The sequence below is a fragment of the Scyliorhinus canicula genome, chromosome 12 (genome assembly GCF_902713615.1).
Source record: "Scyliorhinus canicula chromosome 12, sScyCan1.1, whole genome shotgun sequence".
Lineage (NCBI taxonomy): Eukaryota > Metazoa > Chordata > Chondrichthyes > Carcharhiniformes > Scyliorhinidae > Scyliorhinus > Scyliorhinus canicula.
In genome coordinates, this window is record NC_052157.1 from 159,451,339 (window position 1) to 159,478,194 (window position 26,856).

General features: G+C 46.3%; 1 protein-coding gene and 1 non-coding gene across 4 annotated transcripts in view; one reads left to right on the forward strand and one right to left on the reverse strand.

Annotated features, from left to right (window-relative positions):
* bcas3 (BCAS3 microtubule associated cell migration factor) overlaps positions 1 to 26,856 on the reverse strand; it is a 1,085,633-nt gene that overhangs the window by 834,708 nt on the left and 224,069 nt on the right. For all 3 annotated transcript variants that reach the window (XM_038814687.1, XM_038814685.1, XM_038814686.1), the window contains exons 10-12: positions 23,018 to 23,094; positions 18,378 to 18,461; positions 9,779 to 9,949 (exon numbers count right to left, since the gene is read on the reverse strand). In XM_038814687.1, coding sequence (XP_038670615.1) covers positions 9,779 to 9,949; positions 18,378 to 18,461; positions 23,018 to 23,094 — 332 coding nt within the window. The remainder of the gene's footprint in view (positions 1 to 9,778; positions 9,950 to 18,377; positions 18,462 to 23,017; positions 23,095 to 26,856) is intronic.
* Positions 13,046 to 13,164, forward strand: LOC119975326. The gene has a single exon (XR_005462742.1). It is a non-coding gene; the product is annotated as a 5S ribosomal RNA (ribosomal RNA).

The window sequence follows — 26,856 nt, forward strand, 5'->3', positions numbered from 1 at the left end:
CAATTGCGTAACTGTATATAGTTTTATTAGGTGTTAGCTTGGCTCATTTTAGCACTCTCACCTCTGGGTCAGGTTCAATCCCCACTCCAGGCCTTCAGCCTTTTAATCCAGACTGATCATTGAAAGAAATACTGGATAAGACATGAAACCGTCTGTCAGTTGCGGGGGTTCAAGTGAATGTCCAGATCCCAAGGCACAATCCAAAGAGCAGCCAGCTTTTGTAGTGTCCTGATTAACATTCTCCCCTCAACCAACATCAGAAAAATCAAATTGATCTTTCATTCATCTCATGTGTGCTCATCTCCCTATCCCTGTAGCAACCTCTAGACCTCTAACCATTCTGAGATCTCTGCCTTCTTCTAATTATTGCCTCTTGCGCTTCCCCCATTGGCTAATCCTGAAGCTCTGGAAATGCCTCCCCAAACTTCATCACCTTTCTACCTCTCTCCTTCTTTAAGAAACTTAAAACCTACCTCTTTAACCAAAACTTTGATCACCCGTCCTATTATTGTTTTATGTGGCTCATAATGTTCTCATGAGGTACCTGGAGATGTTTTATGACATTAAATGCATGTTGTTGTTGTGGAATGCTACATTCATAAATGCATAATGACTAACAATGTAGGCCATGCAAAATGAACGACTCTAGAAATGTCTTGAAGAAGCATGCATGCGAGTCTGTGTACTTCATTATTTCCTAAATCTGGGAAACCAGGAATTTGATAACAACAATAATGTGCATTTACATAGTGCCCTTAGCGTAGTGAAATATTCCAAGTTGCTTCACAGGAAATATATTAGAAGAGGTAATCAAACATCTGGTCAAAGAGTTAGGTCTTAAGAGCATCTTAAGAGAAGAAAGTAAGTTGGAGAGGTTTAGAGAGAAAATTCCAGAGCTGAAGGCCAGCACAGTTAAATGCACACCGTCAATGGTGTAGGATTAAAATTAGGGGCCTGCAATATATCAGGATTGGAGAGTGCAGAGATCTCAAGAGGATTGAAGGGCTGTAGAAAGTTAGAGATTGAGAGGGGCAAGGCCATGGGGGGGATTTGAAAACAAGGATTAGATCTTTTCAATAGACTCAATGGAAGTGTTGCAGGATCAGGAACCAATCTAGATCAGCGATCACAGGGATGCAGTGTAAAAAAAACTTGATGTGGATTTGGTTATGGGCAACAGAGTTTGGATAGAACTCAAGTTATTGCAAGGGAATCAGTGCAGTACATTTAATTTTATTCAGTTTTGTTTCCCCTCCAAGTCTCACTGGGTACAAACAATTGCTTTACGTGCTCTTCAAAAATAATAAGTAAACAGTAGGGCTTTTTTCAATGAATTTGGATCAGTGTGAATCAGGCTAAATTTTGCAAGAGTTGCTCCCACTTTATAAGCAAAGTGAATTTTGGGGCATCTAGACAATTAATGGCAGCTGTATAGCATTATCTGAACCCAACATGAGATAACGTGGTTCAATTGACCGAGAAGGAAATTCACAAAAAGACTTGAAAATTATAAATGTCATAGCAGTGAATGTGGATGGGCGAGAATGCGTTTCAGTCCATATCAAAGTAAATATCACATGGTGCAAGGGTCTATTTATCCCACACATGATTATATTTTTTGGATGTTGTTTTGCAACATTTACATGAAAATGCCACAATACCAGTACCTCATTCCAAGAAAATGGCTACAATAGACACATAAACCACAATTTCATAGCATCAGTCTGGCCATTTGCAAGGGGAAGACTAAGTGCAGGCAGCCATTGCCTCACAATCTATCCAATTCCTTGGGCATTATGAAGCCTCTGTCAGTCACCCAAGTGGCTATCTTACAAATACTAAGCTTGGAACTGAGCATCGACAAGCTGTTACATTATGGGGGGCTTATCAGTCATACTTGATGTCCACAGAATGCGTATTTCCAGCAAGGCTGGATTGCTATTAAGAGTGCTAATTGTACAGTAATTGACTATTTAACTGTATTCAGGTGGTGAGCATTAACTGGTGATTTACTTATGTTTGTAGGAGCAATGGGCGGCAGATTGGAATGCATCAACACAACAAATCACATTGAGTTGGGGTTTTTTTTAAGACTTTTTGTTTTTGTTACAGTAGAGGAAATGTGTTCCTTTCACAAGGGTGCCTAATTGGTCATGGGTTTCCAAGTAGAAGCATGTCTGTGAGCAGACAAACTGTGGTTGTTGGTTAGGAGGTGCATGTTTGTCATGCATGTCATTGTAAATAGAGTTGTGTCAGTGTCTAAAGATTGGATCCAATTCTATCCTTTACCACCTTGCCGGAATAGAACAAAGACAAGTCCTGGCTGGCTTTTTCTCTTCTGCGACCAGGGGCTGAGGCCAAATCTGCTACATAACTGCTGACCAAAATTGGATTAACTCACACAACATTAGCCAGGAATCAAACCCAAAGGGGTCGCTATCATGTTAAAAACAGAGAGAATTCCATGGATTCAGGGCCTTCCACAAAAGTTAAGACTGAATTAAGGCAACAAATCGAAGGAGAAAAAAAATGGGAGTGTAAGGAGCTAAAGGTGGAAACACAAAAGAAAACAAATTGCATGTGTGATTAAAATAAACAGGTAGCTGTGCCAGAAGGAGTTCCAATCTCCTGAGCACAATCATGCTCATAACCGAGGTCAAACATCACTACACAAAGGCTGATGTGATAAGTCAATCCAACTGTGACATTAACTACCATACACCACTGCTTTCAATTGCAGCTCTGCACAAAACACAAACCAGCCCCCTTGCTCAGTCTGACTCATTTATCGGAGACAAAAATGTCTCTTTGACAGAAAGCAGAGCTGCTTTAATGAAGCCGAGAAAGACAATATTACGCTGAGCAGTGAATTCTGCTGTTCTTTTTAAAAGTGCAGCAGTTTTAAGTTACGTCTGTATACGGGGTGCAATCTGCTGAAGGAAGATGCAAAATAAAGTATCACACTAGGGAGAAGCCACACAGCAATCCTGGCCAACTGATGTTTTACTGTTCAGATACGGTTAGCAGAACAAGGTGAGCATTCTTTTAATTGGGGAACACTATAAAGCCATTCCAGGCTGCAATGATCCAATAGAACTGTCAGTAACATAGAAACTCTCAATTGTAATGCCATCCCCACTGCTCTAGCCATTTCAATACCTACAGTGCCCTTTGGAGGTTTGAAATCCAAGTGCTGAAATAGTACACCCAAGCAACCAAAACAATTAGACAAAGTAGACACACTCAAAACTGTACTTTGAATAGTTTTGAGTATTTTGCCTTTCCTCAGCGAGTAAACCCCCATCATTCCCCCATGTGACAGCCACTTTCTCACTGCTCGTCCTCAAATAAATGTACCCATGATATTAAATAGTTTCAGCTCTGACTGAAGTTGTGCTTGTGCAACTTCCTAACAAATTGCTCGATGCACAACAAATGAATGACCTACTTCCAGTATATGTGTAACATGGAGGGACTGAACAAGAAGACATTTCAAAAACTTCCATACAGATCCCAGAAATCTCTGCACAGCAAACAGTGTATTTGCCTGCCTCACATTGTCTATCCACTTTAATTTAATTGATCTGTCCTTTCCCTGTATCTTTGCCAAGCATTTCTCTGATTTGTCCTTAAAGTTTACAAATGTTTCAGCAACTATAACCGCTTGTAACAACACATTCCGTATTCTAATAACTGTACTTGAAAAAAATCTTTCAACCATCCCCAGGTACAATTGCTGCACTTGTTACTGATTCATCAGTTACTGAAATTAATCTTACTATTTATCTTTTCAAAATTTTCAACATTTCTGTAAAACCTCCAAAACCTTCCAGTGATTAAAGCCTTAGTTTCTCAAGTCGCTCAGCATAACTACATATCCTCTAATCTCTAATATAATTTCAATGAATCTGCCATGTACACTTTCAAAGGCTCCAATTTCTCTTCATAATGTGTGCAAATTGGGCACCTAATTACGTAAGGATATCAGAGCCTTGGGAAGTGTACCTTGCCAACCTCATGCATTGAGCAGCATTTCTTCATTTTGTATTTAATACCTGGGGCTGGATTCTCTGTTTTTGGGACTATGTCCCCACACCGTCGTAAAAACGGTGGCCTTTCACGCCAGAAGAACTGGCATGAAAAGGCCACTTATTCATAGCCCTGCAGGGGGCTAGCTGGGACCCGTCGTGAAGCTAGCAGCTTTAGCTACAGGTACGGGTCCCCGCACTTCCGGGTCAGAGGCCGTGCATGGCGGCAACCTCCAGCGGTCACGCCGCACTCCATGGCGGCCTCAGATCGTGGAGCTGGACCTCCCAAATAGTGCCCCCGATTGGCCGCGCGCCCAACCCGGACAGTCTGCCGAACAATACCCAGGGCCCGTATGAGGCCCCCCCGCCTCCGATCGGCCTACCCCTGACCATGGCAGCCGCGGACTGAGTCCGCAGCCACTACGCGAGTATTCCTAACGGCAGGACCACATTAGAACCACGCCGTCGGGACTTCGGCCGGTCGGGGGCGGAGAATAGTGGAGCGGGCCTCCAGCAATGGCCGCAAGTAGGGGATACGCGGCGCGGCGTACTCGGAGTGTACGCCACTTTCGGGGCCAGGAGAATCAGGGAACCGGCACCGGTCCTGATTCCATGCGCGGAAGTGGATTCTCCGCCCCGGTGCCGGATGCGATTTCGCTGTTGGAATGCAGAGAATCCAGCCCAGGATATTTGAAACAGAGGGTGTGGTTCTCCGGCCTCGGTACGCTCTTGCTCTAGCAAAACGAGGCTGGTGAATAGTGGGAGAGGCAGAAAACAAGAACCGTGCCAGGCGCCAAACAGTTTACGATGCAAGTGGCCCGCTCCCATAGGTGAAATTGGGATATCGCCGTAACGTGCCGAGAAACCAATTATCATCACTTAAGCCCATTTCCATACAATTAACTGGAGCCACCCCATATCCTATGGCAGCCCGTCATTCAGAGGACTCCACAGCAGGTGGTCAAACTGGTGCCGATTAATACTCCATTTTAAAAACGTCAACCTGGCCGAAGGGCTTCTGTGTGGAGCCAAGGAGGTGAGTAGCCATCGTTGCTCACAGGCAAAGAACCCGGGGCACTGGGCTTTCCGCCCCAGTGCTCGGCGGGGGGATCCTCATCTGGAGATGGGGGACCCTCTACAGGGATGGGCCGCAATGGGAAGGGGGGGGGGCTGGGAAGGCAACCGCTCGTGGCACCACCATGTCGGCCCCTGGATCATGTTTACCCGTTCCAAGGGCAACCTTTGTCCCTGCCCGTCTGCCCCAGTGACCACCCATAACCCACAGCCACTGCCAAGACCTCTGGATATACAGCTGAAGGCTATCGCTAATAGAGAATTGGCACTCGTTGTTAAGTGAGCACTTCACACAACCCAAGTGAATTCCTGTGAGTGGGCAAGCCATGTAGCATGTGGGAGTCTTGCCCAGCATCCCAATCAGACCGTGATGCCTGGACACTGTGCCTGAACACAGCGGAGGCAACACCACACAAGCAGCATCCAACGTCCAAACACCCAGGGAGTGGGACACAGCTCCGGAGACATGTCCATGGCCGGGGGGTGGGTGAGTACCACGGGCAGCGGACCATCACCCGGTCCAGGTGATGTTACAAGCGGGTGTACGGGCTACAGGGTCTGGGGTCCGATGAGGAGGGCCCACTGCAGCTGCCTGTGCGTAGGCAGAGCATTCCGGCTTGGGCGGCTGAATGGGGGAATGGAGGGTCCCGGGGTAGGAGCCACCGCTGTTTGTCAGTCTAACACCCTCTCCCAATTCCTTGCTGATAATTTAACACCATGGTAGGAATATTGGATGTAGAATTTGCCCTCGTGGTGCTGCTGCTACGCGATACGGCCAGACGCCGGAGACGGTGTCAGCAGATGCTCCCCACCCTGAGGACCCGGCCGCCCATCAACCACGGAGGGACCCAGAGGGAGAGTCCTGTGAAGGCTCAGGTGGTCGGTCGATGGTCATTCGAACAAATGACAGACAGCGTGTGCCGCAGGAGACACGGCCTCAACAAGGAGACAGTGCGGCACCTGTGCCATGTCTTCATGGACTTGGCATCACATGGAGGCTCTAAACTTTTATGCCTCGGGATCATTCCAGGGCTCGAGCAGGGACGTGTGTGGCATATCGTAGGCTATAGCCCACAGATGCATCTGACAGGTCACGGATGCCCTGTTTACCTGGGCAGAAAACGACATAATCTCTGACATGGACCAAACCCAACAAGATGCCCCGTCAGCAGGTTTCTCCGCCATCGCCGGGATGCCCCAGGTCCAGGCGGTCATCGATGTCACGCATGTTGCCCTGTGCTCACCGGGCCATCTGGGGGGGTGCCCTATGTTAACAGAAAAAGGTTCCACACCCTCAACATACAGCTCGTGTGCGACCACCACATGATGATCATGCATGTGTGTGCATGTTTCCCGAGGAGTGCGCACGACAGCTACAGCCTGGGTCAGTCGGTCAACCCCAGCCTCTTCGAGGACCACCCCAGGATGGGCTGCGGCCCTTGGGGGATAAGGGGCACCTGCTATAAACCTGGCTAGTGACGTCAGTATGGAGGCCAATGACCGAAGCGGAGACCCGGTACAATGAGGCCCATGTGGCCACCCGGGTTGTGATTGAGCGGTGCATCAGACTCCTCAAGATACAGTTCCGATGCCTCGGCCGCTCTGGTGGTGCACTCCAGTACACCGCCCGGAGGGTTACCCACTTTGTAGTGGTCTGCTGTGCCCTCCGCAACCTCACACAGCAGCATGGCGACGTGTTGAAGGTTGGTGATGAGGAACATGTGGCCACCCCCGAGGAGGTGGATGAGGAGGAGGAGGACGAGGACAATGAGGTGGTGCCGGAACAGCAGGGGCTGGAGAACAAGGCCGGGGAGGAACCTGAGGACCAGCCAGAGGCTGCAGGATTGGCGGCAGTGGGGAGAGTCCGGCAAGCCCAGAGGCCAGGGTGGCCCTCATCCTCACCTGACTCACTTAGGACGTGGTCTGGTCCATCATCCCCCCCCAACTCCCATTTCCCACCCTCCCGGGATACGTGTCACATCACTCCAGGGTGCTGGTACTGTGTCGGCCCCATTAGCGGGTCACCGGCGAGGGCAGGGGGTGATGATAACCCACAGAGAGCTGAGCGTCGGTGCTCCTCAATCTATGCCATAGTCTGACCCCTGCCTGTCTGCTGGGATACACTCACACCGCCCGCGGTGTGCCCGGAGGGGGGGAGATGCCTGGAAAGATGTGCCACGGGTTCGGAGGTCAGCCCGCATTGTGGAAGAAAGTGACAGAGGTATCATACTGGTTGTGCACAAGGGTGCCTAATGTGTAATACAATTTCCCACTCTCCCGATGGTGCCGCCCCCCCCCCCATCCCCTACTTAACCTTGCCCCCACAATTCCCCCTCCCCTGGTGCCCTCAGTGATCCTCAATGTGCATGGCCTGCCAAGCTCGACCACTACGTCTAGGTGTCTCTCTAGGATGCCCATCAGAGGTGGAGGCAGTCAGTTGCTAATGTGCCCCGTGGCCGATGCCCCTGGCGGACGTCCTCTGGGGGGTCTGGGGCCGTGTGCTGGCTGTGAGACGCAGCCTCATCAGAGGGGTGGAACTCGGGGGAGCTGATGGCCACCATCCCCACTCCATGGGACAGGTCCAGGTTGCCACTCAAGACCTCCTCCTCCCACTCGATACCCATAGGGCCCCGGGTTCACCTTGGGCCAGAGGGGTAGCTGATTCGAGCCAGCCATGGCGGCTCCCCATGGTCCGCACCATTGTGTCAACACCCTCGGTGATGCTCCTCAGTGATTGGGCCATGTTCTGCAGTGCCTCGGCAATGCCCATCTGCGACTGAGACAATCTCTGCAGCCCCTCATCCATTCTCATCTGAAGGTGGGACATGTCCCTCAGAACCTCATCAAGGTCAGCCTGGTACTGAGTGTAATACCCCAGCGAGGTATTCTGCTGATTCCCTCAGCCATGACCGTCACCAATTGCACAACATCTTGGACACCTTCACTAATGGTCCCAACATCGTGCACCAGGCTCTCCACTGCAGTTGCCACCCTAGTAGTGTTGGCCTCGGTGTCACAAATTGCGGGTGACAGCTGCGCCTGTAGCCTCTAGGACATCTCCAAGCGGCTAGGGATCAGCTGGAGTGTTGCTGACATCTCCCTCTGAATGTCCAGGCCGCTTCCTAACATCTCCAACGGCTCCGGGTAACCATGTTCCACAGGCTCAGCATCAGGCTGGGACTCAGCTGGGTCCTGGTATCCAGCGGACTCTCCAACTGCTGTCTCTCCTGGGGGTTCCTGCCTCCATGTGATATGCATCAGTAGCAGTGTGGTGCTCACAAGAATGTGCCCCAGAAGCCTGTCCACTAGCATTTCCCACCGGGGTGCGTATATCTATGCTGGTGAAAGGTGGGGATGACAGTTGTGCCGCGACTATTATGGTGGCATCCTCTGAGTTCTCCTCCGAGGTGATCTCCTGGGAGGCTGGAGAGGGTGCGCCTTTCTCATGCCCAAGACTGCAGACCAATGACATCCTGACAAGCCAAGCACGGTGAGAGAACATCTACCTTCTTCTTTTCACACTGACACTATGAGACCACTCCCACTGATAACCTTCACTTTCTAAATCAAATGACATGTTTTCAGTCAATGGTTGGCTCAATGGTTCACAAACTCATCCAACTGGAATTATGGTTTGGAACTCTCCCCCTCAGCCCTTTCTGCCTATGGCCTCTTGTAAATGCTGGTTGAAACAAAGCTTAATTAATAACATCCTGGGTTCCAATATTTCAGAGCAACAATTACTGACTTCCCGAATTTAATTATTTGTTTGGCACTCAATTTACTGGAAAGTTTCTATTGCGTACTGCATCAAATGGCTAATAAAATCAGGCTAGTGTGAGGAGACGAGCAGGAAACTATGAAAGTTGGTGGCGGAAATTAGTGGAACCAGCAGACTGAAATAGGGCCTACGTCTTAAATATTAACTTGTCTATTCTCTCTGCTGATACTGACTGACTTGCTGAGTGTTTCCAGCTTTTTCTATGTTTCTTTTAAGATTTTTATCCTCTGCTATATTTTGCTTTCTGTCAAGTAACTGTCACATAGCTTGTTTTAATGCCTGTAAACCTCTGAAATCAAAGCTGCACCATTAACGTATGCCCATTACTATACGCAAGAGATGTTCACATGAATGAGCAGCCTGTTGAGTTAAAGGTGCCTTTCCTGCTTCGAAGTGTACATCACGTGTGAGTATGACTTATATATTGTTGTTTAAATAAATAATAATATTAAAATCCAAAGTGGATGCAGCTTGAGTTGCCACCCATTTAGTACTGAATAAGACAGTTTAAATTTTGAACGGTCACCTCGGAAATTTCTGAGATATTTAGGCTACCACCTAATTTCAGCTTCACCTACAAATGTAAAATCAGACACAGTCCAAATTTTAAACCAGATGTCTATTTTTTCCACTTACACTGTCTCATGACCCGGAGGCATTCATTAGTTGTTAAGGTTGCAAGTAATTTTCTTCAACAGCAATGCACTCCTAAGAATTTAAGTTACAACTCCACCCTCGTCCCCACCCCATCTAACCCTTTTGTCTATTTCTGAATTGGGGGGAAAAAACCTCCTGTACAACATATTACCAGAGCCTGCTTTAGACGAAGACCAAAAATTGATCATGTGACAGCAAGAAAGCCACAAAACGTCAGGCTTGTGGCTTTTCACATTACCTGTCCTTCTCCGACTGTCTCGGTATCGATGATTGTGACAACTCCAGGGATGTGTGGGCTACGTCGGGAGGAGCTATGTGTAGAAACCTCGTCCTCAATTGCCCCCGAGGGTAAGCTGCCAGCCAGCCGCCCAACCGCTTCCCCAAACATGGTGAGTCCTGTCTTGAGTGTCTGTATCAATTTCGAAGAGAGACAGAAAAAAGGAAAACAATCAAAACCAGCATCGACCTCCCCCCACCTCCCACAACAAATACAGACACAGAAAACACAGCAGTCTCCAGCCAGAACAAATGAGAATCAATGGGAAACTGTTTTGATTAGCGCTAAAAACTCTAACTGCAGTGATTAGAAAACACATTACGGATGATCAATTAGTAGCCAAGTGTTTGTTTCAATTATTAATGATTTGGCAATTTACGCAAAGCCTGTTAGTGGGTTGTTGTGAAAGGGCTGCCACAGGCCAACATAATTGGGCGCCACACAGTATTGACAATAGTACATTTTCAGGAAGCCTGATTAACCTTTTAAATGCCATCAGCTGCTCCCTCCATTAATACTAATGGTGTTACTCTCACGTAAGCTGTTAGGACTCATTTAGAGGCTATCGGGTAACAGGGGAATACAGAAACAGGCTTCACTAAAGCAATTAACTATCCTAGGGTTAAATCAACGTAAAGCAGATGGAAGCAGCCAAGACAGTAATTAGATAGTGACAGAACTAAAGAGTTTTATGGAATTCTGGACATCATGGACGTCAGAAGGTCACAATAATTGCATGTTTTCTGATTTTGGTGCGAACAATTTCTTAGGCTTGGGAGTCCTATTTTTGGGGAAATGTGTGCCAACAATGACCACCCAACCGTGATCAAATATCAATTAGCTTAAACCCAAGGCAAAAATCACATTTTGTTTGCGCCAGCATACAAAAGGCCACCAGTTAATTGGCAGTTGGCTGATTGCACAAACAAATGGACAAATACAGATGTATAGTTAGGCCACAAAAGTGGTTATTTTTGCAATCTGTTCTTTTCAGTCAGTGGATTTTATAAATTGGTGACATACAAATTTCTTCCAGGCCATGAGTGTTTATTACTTGGGAAGAGACAGACTATCTCCGACAGTAAGATAATTAATTTAGACTATTCAGATAAAGAGTTCACATGCTTAAGTGTGTGTCTGCAAACTGAAGACAGACCAGCTAACAAGATGCAGACAAAGCCCTACAATTTAACAGCCTATTCAAGTTCCTCACTACAGTATGTAAACAAGTATAGTATCGCTAACTGCTCACACCTTTCAAACACTGGAGAAAATGACTATAGTTCTCCAGCACTGATTCCATCTTAGGCTCAATACAGGACAAGAGGAGGCGGATCGAAGCATGTCTTACAAGGATCCCAATCAATATCCCCAATCAAGTGTAGAGACAATCAGTGGGAGCCCATTGCAATTGTTAAGAGACCTAATAAAATCGGATATCGTTTTCAAACTGCTTAAAACTGAAACATTAAGGAGGCTCACAGTCGAAGCCTGGCAAAAAATGTAATGCTGTAACGCTGACAAAAGAATTGTCACATTTGCTCAACATCATTGGCTCAAATATAGGTTAACTGTTAGTGGTCTACTGGTCATTCAGAAATAGGTTACTTATAGTGGATTAATTCTTCGGCTGTTTCAAATAATTCTTTATAGTTTTAATTTTAAATAGAAAATAAAAATTAAGTGTCTAGTTTAAGAAATAGTTTAAGCTGCTGTGACTCATGTCCGTTTAGATATGCAATGTATGTTCGGAACAAAGGACTGACCCAAATTTTTAAATATTACTTTTAATTAAATAAAAGAAATATATTTAAATAGAGCAATGAGGTGAGAATGTAAATAAAGATAACACTAAAGTTGTGCTGAAAGCAGTGCACGGGTAGATTTTATTTTGGGATGAGGGAAGAGAATTTGATCAAGAAAATGAGTAAACCTGCTAATCTGTGGAATTAATTTTAAGGAATTATCATCACCTGTCAGAATCAGATTAAACGTCTCATCTGAAGTCTCATCCAAACAATGCACAATACAATTTCCAACGTCTTAACTCTGAGTTTACATTATCTCATCTGGGGCAGATGGCGAGGTGCAACAATTGGCATCACCACAGTGCTCAAGAGAAAAAACACAAGCAGTCAGGGTTCCTGTTCATGCTCACTTATGCAGTGACTCATGTTGGAAATTTGTGGGCATAATGGGTAAGAATAACATCTAATTTGGCTGCAAAATTCTCTGGCAGTTGAATATTTTGCCAACACTTGCTACATAAATTCACGCTTTAAAAATGACCTGTAACCAATTATATTGGAGGATGTTCAGTCTCCGCAGTGCAGGATCCCAGCAACATCAGAGTCTGCAGGAGAGCAGGGAGCCAAAGTGCCAGGAAAATAGCCAGACTTTAGTCTTCCGTGCTGACTTTTCAATCATCCTCTTATTTAGAGAGTGACCTATGCTCCATCTTGTGGACTTCACTTTGTAGATATTCAGGGTGAAAGATTAGTAAGAAATCTCTTTCATAAAAGTGAAGATCTTCCAAAACATATTGGTGCCATTCTGACATTGTTTTTTGTTCATAATAATCTGTTAAATGGTCGAAACACAAGAATGGTACAGCACATTTCACATAATTCAGGCTGCAAACTCTGTGCAATGTGCAATCTAGATACAGGAAACCAGAATGAAAATTCAGTTAACAAGAGGACGCAGACAGACATGTTTGGAATTCTCTTTTTAAATAATCATACTTCGTCCATCCTTGCTCTTCCTTTTGGTCTCTTATTTCTTCCTGAATGAGCAAGTGACCAACACCACTTTCATTATCACCTGGCAGTGAAGGTCACAGGCTTACCGAACTGATGCAGACGGGTAGCATGTATCAATGGTCACACCTTCTACGACCAAATTAAAACTTTAAAACACAAATCACAGTTCCATGTGAAACCCAAAATTTGGTCAGCGCTGTATATTTTTCCCCTTGAAAATTGTGTGTTTAGGATGAAAGCTTTCCAATTCTCATACAGAGACCAGCTTCTAGGATATGGGAGGGGATAAAGAGGACCATAGAATTCCCAGGTTCCGACATGTTATTGTAGCCACAGTATTTATATGGCTGGTTGAATTAATACTTAGGTCATTCCAGAAAGTTGATGGTGTGGAATTCAGCGGTGGTAACATTGTAGAACAAACAATGGAAGATGGTTAGATCCCCACTTATGATGGAAGGAAAGAGTCTACGGCCATACTAGTCTTAAAACGCCCGATCTCGTCTGATCTCGGAAGCTAAGCAGACTCAGGCCTGGTTAGTACTTGGATGGGAGACTGCCTGGGAATACCAGGTGCAGTAGGCTTTAAAAAAAAAATGATGGAAGGAAAGTTACTGATGAAGCAGCTGTAAATGGTTCGGCTGAGGACACCACCCTAAGGAACTCCTGCACTGATGTCCTAGGCTGATATGATTGGCTTTCAACAACCAATTGCACTCGGTAATACTGCAATCAATGATGGGTTTTCACCAATTCCCATTGAATTCAATTTTGTTCAGCCCCTTGCTGCCTCATTCAAGTCAAAGACAATGACGTCAAGGGCAATCACTCTCACCTCGTTGCTTGAATTCAGCTCTTTTGTGCATAGTTGGACCAAGGCTGCAATGAGGTCTGGGGCTGAGTGTCCCTGGCGGAACTTAAATTACGAATTGATGAGCTGCAAAAGTGCCTCTTGATAGCACCATCGACTACACCTCCCATCGCTTCCTGATGATTCAGAATGGACTATTGGAGCGGCAATTGGCCAGATTGGGTTTGTCCTGATTTTAGCATCAGGACATACCTGGGCAATTTTCCACATTGTTGAGTAGATGGCAGTGTTGTAGCTGTATCTGACCAGCTTGGCTAGGGTGCAGCTAATTCGAGAGCACATGTCTTCAGTACTGCAGCTCAAATGTTGTCAAGTCCCATAATCAGGATTAATTTGAGGCAATGTTCTTGGTTCACCCTGGCTACAACATTTAACTCTATAATGATCCCCACCCCCCACCTTTAATCTCATTCTGTTCATATCATACAGCAGCGGTTCTGCATCCTGATGCCTCCTCTTCCTTGTTATAAAAATTGCAGACTCCCTAAATCATAAGTATTTTTCTGTCCAAAATTTAATTAAACAATTAAATATATACACTTATTACTTTTGTTGTACTTATTTAATCTGAAACCTATTGCAGATTAATTCTCACCTCAACGTTGAAACCTTATGTCACATGGCTTTCTGAAGTACTGTGCATCATCTTGATCTCCTCAGCTAAGGAAGGACATACGTGCCATGGACAAGTGTAGAGAAGGTTTACTTAGAGAACGTTCACTAGATTAACTCCTGAGATGTGTGTGTTAGTGAAAGCTTTTGTGAATGAGCAAATGTGTTTGTGTGCGAACGAGAGTGTACGAGTGACAGTGTGTGTGAGTGAGTGTGTATGTGTGTTAGCAAGAGTGTTTGTGTGTGTGTGTGAGCAAATGTGCATGTGAGAGCGAGAGAGTGTGTGTGTGAGTGAGCGCGAGAGTGTGTGTGTATTAGAAATATGAGGATAGTCTTCCGGTGGCGGCTATGAAGGAGTAAGTCGCACATTTGGTGGCTCTCGCTCGGGTCGGACTTTTGGACCTTTTCCCCCGATTTTCTACCGGACTTGAATTGTAAAATTGATGACAGAGGCAATTGTGTACTGAATTCCCACATCGGTGCATGGAGAGAAGGACTAGAAGTTATCGTAAAGGCAGGAACAGAAAGACAGAGAAGGCTTGGGCTGAAGCTGCAGCAGGAGACAGCATGGCGGAGGACTGGACCTCTGGTTTGTTGACGGAGCAGCTGATGCAAGTTATTCAGGAAGGCTTTGCTAAGCAGAAACGGGACTGCTTGGACCCGATAAAAGAGTCAATTGAGTGGCTGGAGCTTAGATTGAACGCCCAAGATCGGGTGATCCAGAAGGTAGAGAAGGCACTGGCTGAGAATAGTCTCGGTTGTGGGAGGTCAATTATGGTCAATGGGAAACTGGAGCGGGTGCAGGTGGTATTAGTAAATGTGTATGCGCCAAATTGGGATGATGTGGAGTTTATAAAGAGAATGTGGGGAAGATACCAGACCTGGATTCGCACAGGTTGGTCATGGGAGGGGACTTCAATACAGTTATTGACCCTGGGTGAAGGAGTTCTCCTTCTACTCTCACATGCATAAAGTGTATTACCAGATTGATTTCTTTATTTTGAGTAGGGCCTTACTGGCAGGGGTGATGGACATGGGGTACTCGGCAATCACAATCTCAGACCGTGCTCCGCACAAGGTTGACCTGCAGGTTAGCAAAGACAGTAACCAGTGCCCGCATTGGAGGTTAGATGTAGGACTTTTGGCTGACGAAGGGGTGTGCAAGCGGCTGAGGAAATGTATTCAGAACTACCTGCAGGTCAACACGGGGGAAATTTCAGCAGCGGTGCTCTGGGAAGCACTGAAGGCCGTGGTCAGAGGGGAGCTGATCTCGAGACGGGCCCATAGGGAGAAGGTGGACAGGGCAGAGACGGACCGACAGGTAAAGGAGATACTACAGATTGATAGGAGGTATGCGGAGACCCCAAAGGCAGGGCTTTTAAGGGAACGGCGGAGGCTACAAGCGGAGTTGGGCTTGTTAACCACAGGGAGGGCAGTGGAGCAGCTGGGAAAGGCGAGGGGGGCAATCTGTGAGTATGGAGAGAAGACCCGCAGAATGCTTGCACAGCAGTTTAGAAAGAGGGAGGCAGCCAGGGAAAGTAAATGACGCAGATGGGAACCTGGTTGGAGATTCATCAGGGGTGAGTAAGGCGTTTAGGAATTTCTACAGTAGGCTGTATAGGTCGGAACCCCCTTCGGGGCAGAGGGGATGAGGCACTTCTTGGAGGGGCTGAATTTCCCAAAGGTGGCTGGGGAGCTGGTAGAAGGGCTTGGGGCCCCGATCAGGTTGGAAGATATTGTGGCGGGTCTGAGGGCCATGCAGTTGGGTAAAGCCGCGGGGCCGGACAGGTACCCAGTGGAGTTTTATAAAATGTTCTCTGGGATATTGGGGCCGGTGTTGATAACGATGTTCAATGAGACAAGGGAAAGAGGGGTGCTGCCCCCGACGATGTCACAGACCACAATTTCGCCATTCTGAAGCGGGACAAGAACCAGGAGCTGTGTGGGTCCTACAGGCCGATATCCCTGCTGAATATGGTGCCAAATTGCTGGCCAAAATTTTGTCCTCCAGGATTGAGGATTGTGTTCCGGACGTTATTGGTGAGGAACAGACGGGGTTTGTTAAGGGTAGGCAGTTGGTGGCCAATGTAAGAAGGTTGTTAAACGTGATCATGATGCCCCTGGAAGGTAGGGAGGTGGAGGTAGTGATCACAATGGATGCAGAAAAGGCTTTTGATTGGGTAGAATGGGATTATCTGTGGGAGGTGCTGGGACAGTTTGGATTTGGGCGGGGCTTTATTGACTGGGTCAGGTTGCTGTATCAGGCTCCTGTGGCAAGCGTACGGACGAATAGGACATCGGACTATTTATTTATTTATATAAATTTAGAGTACCCAATTATTTTTTACAATTAAGGGGCAATTTTAGGGTGGCCAATTCACCTAACCTGCACATCTTTGGGTTGTGGGGGCGAAAACCACGCAAACACGGGGAGAATGTGCAAACTTCACACGGACAGTGATCCAGGGCCGGGATTCAAACCCGGGTCCTCAGCGCCGTAGGCAGCAATGCTAACCACTGTGCCACCGTGCTGCCCTACATCGGACTATTTTAGACTGCACTGGGGCCGAGACAGGGATGCCCCCTCTCCCCACTTGCGGGGGAGGGGGGGGGCACAGAGTCTTGCTCTATGCAGACAACCTGCTTCTGTATGTATCGGACTCAATAGAGGGGATGGAAGAAATCATGAGGATTCTGGCGGAATTTGGAATTTGGGGAAAAGTGAGATGTTTGCGGTCCAGGCGCGGGGACAGGAGAGGCGATTGGGGGATCTGCCGTTTAGATTAGTAGGGGGAAGCTTTAGGTACCTAGGCATTCAAGTGACGCTGGAATGGGACCGGCTGCATAAATTAAATCTGGCCCGACTAGTTGACCAAATTAAGGACGATTTTCGGAGGTGGGACGCGCTTCCGATGTCACTGGCTGAAGGGTGCAGACGGTGAAGATGATGGTCCTCCCGAGATTCCTGTTTGTGTTTCAATGTCTCCCCATCTTTATTCCGTGGTCCTTTTTTAAAAGGGTCAACAAAGTGATCACTGGCTTCATTTGGGCGGGCAAGACCCCGCAAGTAAGGAAGGTAATGCTTGAGCGGAGTCGGGGAGAGGGCGAGCTGGCGCTGCCAAATTTTAGTAACTATTACTGGCCGGCGAATAAAGCCATGATCAGGAAGAGGGTGGTGGGGGAGGGGCTGACATGGGAGCATATGGAGGCGGCTTCATGCAAGGGCACCAGTCTGGGGGCGTTGGTAACTGCGCCTCTGCCGTTCCTGTCGGCACAGTACTCCACCAGCCCCGTGGTGGTGGCGGCCCTGAGAGTCTGGGGACAATGGAGGAGACATGTGGGAGCAGAGGGAGCATCGGTCTGGTCCCCAATCTGTAATAAACACCGGTTTGCCCCGGGAAGTATGGATGGGTGGGGTTCCGGATATGGTGGAGTGCAGGGATTGAGAGGATGGGGGATATCTTTATAGAGGATAGCTTTCCGAGTATGAGGGCGCTGGAGGAGAAGTTTGGGTTGGCGAGGGGAAACAAATTCAGGTACCTGCAGGTGCGGCACTTCCTACGTAAACAGGTGTCAACCTTCCCGCTCCTACCACTAAGGTGGGTAGGAGAAGGGAGCGTCTCTGACAAGGAATTTATGCTCGGTCATAGCTGTTTTCTCCATCATGCTGTCATGGAAAGAGGAGATTAGATTGAGCACATTCAGAGGACAGCCAGTTTTCTCCAGCAGCTTCAATAGACTGCCTTTGCTCACATGACAAATGCCTTGGTGAGATCTCCTTTGTTCACGGCATTTCTCTTTCAGCTGCCAGACTGAGAAGATATCAATTATCGAACTTCCAGTTCTGAAACAACACTGGCATTCAGGATAGACGTGTTCAGTGAAGATCTGCAGTCTGACAAGGGCATTTCGCAGTGTTCAGCAGCGAGATGTTTTGATAACTGTTGGAAAATTAATCGTCAGCAGAAGGGGGGGGGGGGGGGGGGGGGGGGGGGGAGTTTAGCTTAGAGTAGGGAGTTAAAAAAGGTGGGACCTGTAAGGGAGGGAGAAGGTTTTTCCCTATGTTTATAATTTCATGTACAATGTTTATTGAAAAGGAAAAGAAATATGAGGATAATATTGACTCTTTTAAAAAAAATATCTAAACATTTGAAACTGAATTTAGTTTCAGAGATTTCATACTTCACAGCACTTTGCTGTTTTGTATCCTTTGATTTCATGTCCTGATTTAGAGGATTGTCTTAGGATCCGATAAGCAACATATAGGACAGCAAACAGTTAATTAATTGTCCCTCCGGGTCAATGCTGGACTCACTTTGGCAGCACTGATGACGGTGGCAGTGTAAGACTGGACATTGTCTCCACAGGCCCCACCACGGGATCGATGGCAGTGGATGAGCTGAGTAGGGGCAAGACAGACAAAAACATTCGTTAAAGCAGCACAACTCCGGTAGTAATTACTAATAACTGTTGACGTGGCAATTTTCTTTTGCCTTCCAACAATCAGAATTTTTTGTCATCAATAATTTTGTATTTTTATCATTTATGTTAATATATAATTTTTTAAATTTTGACAAAAATCATGAAATGCATCATTACGCAGAGAGACAAAACATATTTCAGGCACCAATCTACAATATATTAAGATGTTGCATCTTCACACCACTGTGCAAACGTTTCTATTTGAAATGCCTCTGGCCACCTTTACAATCTGTCACAGTGTCATCACAAGTTCCACCCGCCCCACCCCAACTCCTGGAAACAGTTGAAGTGTGACAGCGCTACCACTGTAAAGTGAGTGTTATTACACCGTGACATATTTACATCGGCAATTTCCATAAAATGGGTGGATATAGGAATTTACAAGGAAAATTCAAGGAAAATATATCAAAATAAAGGCAGAACTTATGACTGTAAATTAGAAACCAAATAATGTCTGTATCCACTGATCCAAATATTCCTCAATTATCACATGTTAGTACGGGACCTAATGACATTTTTAGGTCCCAACACAGAAATCTGCTATTGCATAGACGTGTTCAGTGAAGATCTGCAGTCTGACAAGGGCATTTCGCACAGTGTTCAGCAGCGAGATGTTTTGATAACTGTTGGAATCACTAAAGTTGTCCTTGTTCTTATACCAGGTCACAATCTTTGCATCATGCATATTCTGGATACTTGCCCCTCCCTCCAGCATAGACAAGAGATTTGTGCAGATCTGCAGGAGTGCTGGTTTTCTGTGCTTGTTGTGTTCAGGCAGTGCAGCATCAGCACCTGGAACTTTGCCCATGGCAAGCAAGTCACTGGTTTGTCTAAGCACCTCCACTGTGGGTTCAATTGTCTAAGCACCTCCACTGTGGGGCTGGTTTAGCTCACAAGGCTAAATCGCTGGCTTTTAAAGCAGACCAAGCAGGCCAGCAGCACGGTTCGATTCCCGTACCAGCCTCCCCGGACAGGCGCCGGAATGTGGCAACTAGGGGCTTTTCACAGTAACTTCATTGAAGCCTACTCGTGACAATAAGCGATTTTCATTTTCATTTCATTTCAATATCCAACTCTGCCATGGTAAGGTCATTGGAGGCCTACTATGGTATCTAAAGCTTCCTCGAGTGACAATGCTCTATCTAAGATTATAAACTCAACGTAATACTTCACCCATTAACTGTTTATTGTCTTTGTTTTCAAATGAACCAATTATTTTTGTTGATGGATCTGTTGCCTTTTTGATCCTTTCATACATGCCCCTGACATGTGACAAAGGAGATCAGGATATTCAGTTGTCAGCAGTATTCATTTGTGCAACTCCAAGGAACTTGTTGGACTTTATTTTAAGCGGCTCTTAATACATTTGAATTTTCTTGCTCTGAGTTTTCTATTGTAACCAATGAAAGCGGAGAGCTTGGCTTCAATGATATGTTCCATCAGTGATGTTAGCCTCAAACCAGTCAGCATTTTTCTGCTCCTGCGTCCTATATGCTGAGAGTGCGGTATAGTAGATGGTGTCTCGAAGTATGTTCAAACATAGAGCATACAGTGCAGAAGGAGGCCATTTGGCCTATCAAGTCTGCACCGACCCACTTAAGCCCTCATATCCACCCTATCCCCGTAACCCAATAACCCCTCCTAACCTTTTTGGTCACTGAGGGCAATTTAGCATGGCCAATCCACCTAACCTGCACGTCTTTGGACTGTGGGAGAAAACCGGAGCACCCGGTGGAAACCCACGCAGACACGGGGAGAATGTGCAAACTCCACACAGACAGTGACCCAGCAGGGAATCGAACCTGGGACCCTGGCGTTGTGAAGCCACCGTGCTATCCACTACTGCTACCGTGCTGCATGTATTTCGTTTCTGCTGTCTGTTTGGAATGCCGAAGAGAATCTGCTCAATCGAGTTGTGGAACTTTGGGTGTTATCTGGGTAGACAGTGTGGCTAACTTTGATACAACAATGGCATTTCTGTTTTGAACGAAAAAACTTCAATGGTTGCATCCTCACCCTTGTGCACTCCAAGGAGTGATCTGCATCACAGTCAGTACTGTGGTAGTTGTGTATGTTGAGAATGCTGTTCAAAGAGTGATGATCTGATGCCCTGATCTTGGTTGTCTCCCAGACACCTTGTGGCATGGTCTGTTCTGAAAGAAGATGTTAGTGACACAAAGCTCAAGTAGCTTCTGACCGTTTTCATTTATCTTTCCCAGGCCATAACTCTGAGGCAGGTGGACCATGCTTTATTGTCTGCATCCACTCTTGCACTGATATCCCCAGGAGGTAAAGGAGTTCTGACTTATGAGATTTTGTTGATAACTAAGTCAAGCTCCTCAGAGGACTGGTCTTTGCTTCCGTGACAGACACTCGTGTACCTAGCTGACCCTGTGTGAGTCAAAGGCAGATGAAGAGAAACATGGAGAGAAAGCCCATACCTTGCTCATGGACTCTTTCTCTGCCAACTGAACGTGTAATGTTTTTTCTACAGTGATCCGCTCTCAGCAAGCCTGATCTCCTGCAGATATGCTATGTCGAAGTTCAGCCTATCAGGTTGCATGTCAATCAATGCTGTCTTGTGCTTTACGACCAACTGCAAATCACTTGTCAGTTCTCTGCAGAGTTGTGAAATTCCAGCTTGACAACTGAACTATTGGCATTTTCCTTTTTTTCATTTCTTTACCTGGTCACACCCACTTGTTGAGCAGAGACTCTGTACTCCAAGCACCCAGGGAAGCAGCTGGACTTTGGTGGATCAGCAACTTACTAGTTAGGGGCTTCAGGTGTGCAGTGACAGACCAGTGAAACACAATGGTCCTTCCCACCATCGAAGGCCCCTCCAAAACGTCCCTGTTAGGTCCAAAGGAATGAAAAGCGGTATGTTTGGCACTGACTCAGTTCCAGGTGTTGCCAGAAAGATGACATATACTTAGGCATCAGTCCACCTTTGACAAGAAAATCTGGAGTTTAACCCTTTGCCTTCAAATGTCTTGAGATATCCACAAGGCAGTGGAGCTATCTGTACATAGCTGTTAGTTGGCTCATGAGTAGCAGTGCATATCCACATGATAATGGGCCTGCATATTGCCTGCCTGGGGGCCAACCTCCTCCAAGTTTCTCTGAAACTTTAGCCTGGGGCCACAAGTTTCCATGTGCTGTCATGAGGAGGCACAAATGAGCACTTGCAAGTGGAGGGGCTGTGTACTGACAGGGACAGATTTATATATTTGGCTCCCTTTTCCAGTTTGCTGGTAGCCAACAGAGTGGGCTGAAAATCAGAAGCAAACTAGCACACAAAAGCAGAAGCATGCTGACTCTCTTCACCCACATACTTGATGCATCAAAACAACCTGCTGGATACACAATATGGTGATTAAATTGTCCCCAATATACCATACGTTTCTCTGAGCTGCCATGAACTTCTTTAAAAATTCATTCACAGGATGTGTGCACTGCTGAAAAATTTCCCATCCAAAGTTTCTTTCGAGAAAGTTCTTGAACGATTGCAGTCTGTGTGGTGAAACCACTCCTTCTGTGCTGTTGGGGTGAGGGTTCACAGGATTTTAACCTAGCGACAATGGAAAAGCAGGGATATATGTCCAAGTCAGGATGGTAGTTGACTTGGAAGGAAACCTGCAGGTGGCAGGCACTTGCAGTCTTGGGTAACGGTTGCAGGTTTGGGAGGTGCTAATAAGAAGTCTTAACAAGTTGTTGTGGTGCATCTTAGAGGTGGTACACACTGCAGCCTTATTGTGCCGGTGGTGGAGGTAGTGAACATATAAGGTTATGGACCTAATCTTCGGTCAGCCAGTGTGGTGAAGGGAGAGAGATCAACCTCCTTGTAAGCCTGCTCCTGAGCCTGGCCAAGTCATCTGACCCGACTCTCTGCCCTCTACCACGGCTACATTTGCGGCTAGGTGGCCAGGAAGAGGGAGCATGCATTGTCCTCCAGCACGCTTCAGGCCTTCCGTGATTGGTGGGCCCCATGAGGGCTAGGGTGCATCATCTCCCATCACCACGAGGAATGATATTTTGATTTAGTTAGTTAAGTTTCCTTTGATGTTCTGTTTTAGTGACAGTGACCCACCAAATTCTGTCACCCTGTTGTTTCTGTTTAATTTGTTGATATTATTATTTTATTTAAAATATTATAAGGTGACGGGTAGGGTGCAGATCAAGCTAGCTATTTTGTCCGGGATGGTGCTGAGCATCATCCGAGTGTTATTGCAGCTGCACCTATCCAGACAAGTGGAGAACATTACATCACACTCCTGATTTGTGGCTTGTAGATGGTTAAAAAGGCATTGGAGATCAGGAGGTAACTCTTGAGCCACAGAATACCCAACCTCTGACCTGCTCTTTTAGGCACAAAATTTATTATCCTCTGCTGGCTTATCACACTTGCTGAATATATTGGTACTCAGGACACCTCCAGCTCTATAAAGTACAACAAGAAAATATCTATCATACCTTGTTTTCAGCATAGGCAAGCCAGCGGCTTCCTAACGCTATTGGGTTAGGATTTGGCCCTGGACAAGGAAAACAACCTGGAAAAAAGGGGAAAAATAAAAAGCATTAATTATTCTCTTCTCAGGTAGCTACACATCATCCACAGCCAAGAGTGTGGTGGAAATGCACACCATACAGTCAAGAATCTTCACTTGCACAATTAGTGAGAAATCTGAGGAAATAGTGTCTGAGAAGAAAGTGCTTATTTTGTGGTGGTGGCAGAAGTGAGAGAATGAGCGAATTAATGTGTTGTTGTCCGGATGTCTCCAAGTCAGACTGCGCCTATTCAGATGCAATTTATTTAATTGATTGATATATGGATGGCCTCCTTGCTCTGCATATATCCAGGGTGCTTCATTTATTAATTAGCAGCCACTATGCTCCTTCCAAGGTTCTACTGAATTTATTCCTGGATTTATGGATGTACACCTGCATTGGTGCCAATGAAACTTGGGTCACATTTACCAAGGATCAGATTTATTTTTTAATGAATTAATGAATTGCAGTGGTGTCTGCTCCCCACAAGATTCCACTGCATTTTACGGTGCTGCATTTTTTATCCATCAGTCCCCGGTTAGCCTACTGCTCGGGAAGCTGGTGTCAACACAGAGGGTGGATGCATCAGCATTTATTGCATTAACAGTTGGCAAGCTCACCTCCCTCAACCTGAGCCCATCTGAGGAAGACAAATTCACTAATGTACTAATTACTGGCTGGCATTGTGCCGCTCTCTTCCTCCTTCCCCCCCTCCCCCCTTCTGAAAACCAATATAACCTACTGAGGTAGCATCTTGCTGAGTGGCCCACTTTCTGTGTTGGCTGGTAAAATTTATTGAGGCTGCATGAATCAACATAATTAATTGGCAGTTGGCCCCCACCTACATATTGAGGTTTCATTTATTTATATAATTAATTGCTTGCTGGCACGCTGCCACTAAAAACGAGATTGTATATGGTGTCACCACACTCAATTCGAAAAAGTTGCATTCTTCATTCATTGTCAAAATACAATATAATTACAAAATGCCTTCCCTTTAGCTGGTTTTCTACGCAGCTGGAAGATACTTTTAGACTTGCTGTGGTGGGAAGATTGAAACACAAGTCTGGTAATAAGTATGGATAGTTTAGGACTTATATAAGTAAGCATTATCTAGGTATATTATATATATGCCATTCGACAATTAACATCTGCATGTGCATGTGTTTTTAAAACATGGAAACTAGGGCCTGGTATTTCCTCCACTTTCATGCCCAGCTACGGGCATGAGTAAAGCATGACAAATAGCAAAGTGCAAAGAAATTGTGAGTCAAGTGCTATAAAAGAAATTGTGTGACTTTTAATGTATTACAGCTAGATATAGGAATAATACATGGAATTAAATTTATAGCATTGTAAAAGGCAATTCAACCCAACTGGTCAATAGAAGTGGTGTTTATGCTCCACGTGAATCTTTTAACATCTGAACCTATCAGCATAGCCTTATAACCTTTCATTAGCCTCATGTAACTTTATTTTTTCACTGCGTGTTGGTGTATGTACTAAATGGGACGATGCTGTATATTTGGACAAGGGAAGAGTTGGGACTTTCATTTGCAATGATGGTTCTTTGGGGCTTGGGTGTGTATGCTGGGGTTGTGTGATGAAGGGGATTTCTTGGTTTTCCTGGGACAGGGCAAGGGGGAAGGAGACCCGGGCGGGGGCCTCCACGCTGGCCGGTTTAAGCCTGCCAGTGAACGGGAGTGCGGTGGGGGGAGGGGCTGCGGACATCGGAGCCTGGTAGAACAGGTTTCCGTGAGTCCAGCTGGCATGAAAAGTTGGGGAAAGGAACCAAGGTTGGGGGAAGAGGAAGTGGAGGGGAGGAGTTTGGGAGGGAGTGGGGGTGGGGGGTGTCTACAATACATGGGTGTCATTCACGGTACTCTTTCAGGGATTGGATGACGTTGAATATTGGGGGTTGCGTTGGGGGGGTGGACGATATATGTCAATGGTGATCATAAGCGATTCCTGATTCCGTTTTCTTTTTTCCACCTTGGGAGGGTTTGTTTTATTTGATGCTCATATTGTCATGCGGGCCGTTGTTTGGGAGATGGTGGGAGGAGGGCATCGTTGTTGTTAATAAGGGGATTGACATTGTATTTGTTATCATTTACTGTTTGTTGGTAGGGTGTAAATCTGAAGAAAATGTGAAAATGGAGAATAAAAATATTTTTTACAAAAACATAGGGCGGTATTCTCCGCTCCCAATAAAAATCGGGATGGCCGTCGTGAAATCGGCCGAGCTTCACGACAGCCTCGGGGCCCGCTCCCCGCACCTAATTCACCCCCACCTGGGGGGCTAGGAGCGGGTCCCCGTCGTTCCCGGCCGCGACCTCGCCGCGCTGGAAATTACGCGGAAACGGCACTTTTCTGATGTCATCCACGCATGTGCGGGTTGCCGGTTCCAACCCGCGCATGCACGGATGACATCAGCGCGCAGACGGCACGAACCCGCGCATGCGCGGTGCCGTCTTTCTCCTCCGCCGCCCGGCAGGACGTGGCGGCTTGATCTTGCCGGGCGGTGGAGGGGAAAGAGTGCGTCCGTTTTGGACGCTGGCCTGACGATCGGTGGGCACCGATCGTGGGCCTGTCCCCTCCCGAGCACAGTCGCGGTGCTCCCATCCAAATCAGGCCCCTAGATGCCCCAAACGGGCATCTGGCGCCCGTTTCACGAATGCAGCGACCAGGTGTGGTTGCTACCGTGGTGAAACGGGCGTGAAGGGCCGGCCGCTCGGCCAATTGGGCTCGGAAAAACGGCGAGCAGCGATTTTTCCGAGCTGGCGGGGGGCGGGGGAGAATCACTGGGGGCACCAGGGAGGCGTAAAAAATGTCGGAAGGCCCTCTCACGATTCTCCCACGCCATGTGGGGAGCGGAGAATTCCGCCCTATAACCTTTCATTTCTCTGTTCCTCATTTTTTATACAGCTTTCTCTTAAAAACATCTATATTCTTTGTATTTGATGCTTCAAATTGTGCTGTGGGATACTTGCATACAAATGCCATATATTCATGTGACATTTCTTAATTCCATATCTTAATGGCATCGTCACTTACACTCAGAGGAACAAGAACAATAGCAGGAGGAGGAAATGCAGAAGGTTAGGGTGGGGACCCATGCCTAGGACAAGGAGAAAGATTTTGAATAGGATTTTGAAACCAGGAGTAAAGTCCAAAGTGGATGAAGAAAGTTGACATGTTAATTGTATAAATTTAAGGCTAAGTGTATACTGGCTGGGTGCACTCAGAGGCTGGAGTGCATCATCAGACTGGTAATGATATTTCAATTTGATCGGTTTCCATTGAAGTTTTTTGTTTTAATTTCAGTACCCCTTGAAAGTGATTGATCATTTGTTAATTTGTTTTCTGTTTCCTCAAAAGATGCTAAAGAGACACTTACCCCTTTAATTAGTTAATTTGTTTTTTTGATTATTCAATTTTTAAATAATATAAAGAGACACAAATTGACACTGGTGGTGTGTTGTAGAGTTAGGAACTATACATTTGCAATGTCTCACTGTGTGAATAAATCAAAAGCCAAGTAAAGATTGACTTCTGGTTTCCTCCATCACCAACTGGTGAGAAGTTTAACAATGCAACGGGTTGAGAGAGCAGATATATATGGCTGAATCAGAGGACACCAATGGTACAGCAGAAGACGAAGAAAGCATGATTTTACAAAAGTGCATATTTAAAATTATTTCAAATGAATAGGTTAATATTTGTTCCTAAACCAGAGTAGAATTTTAAGCAAACACTTCTGCATT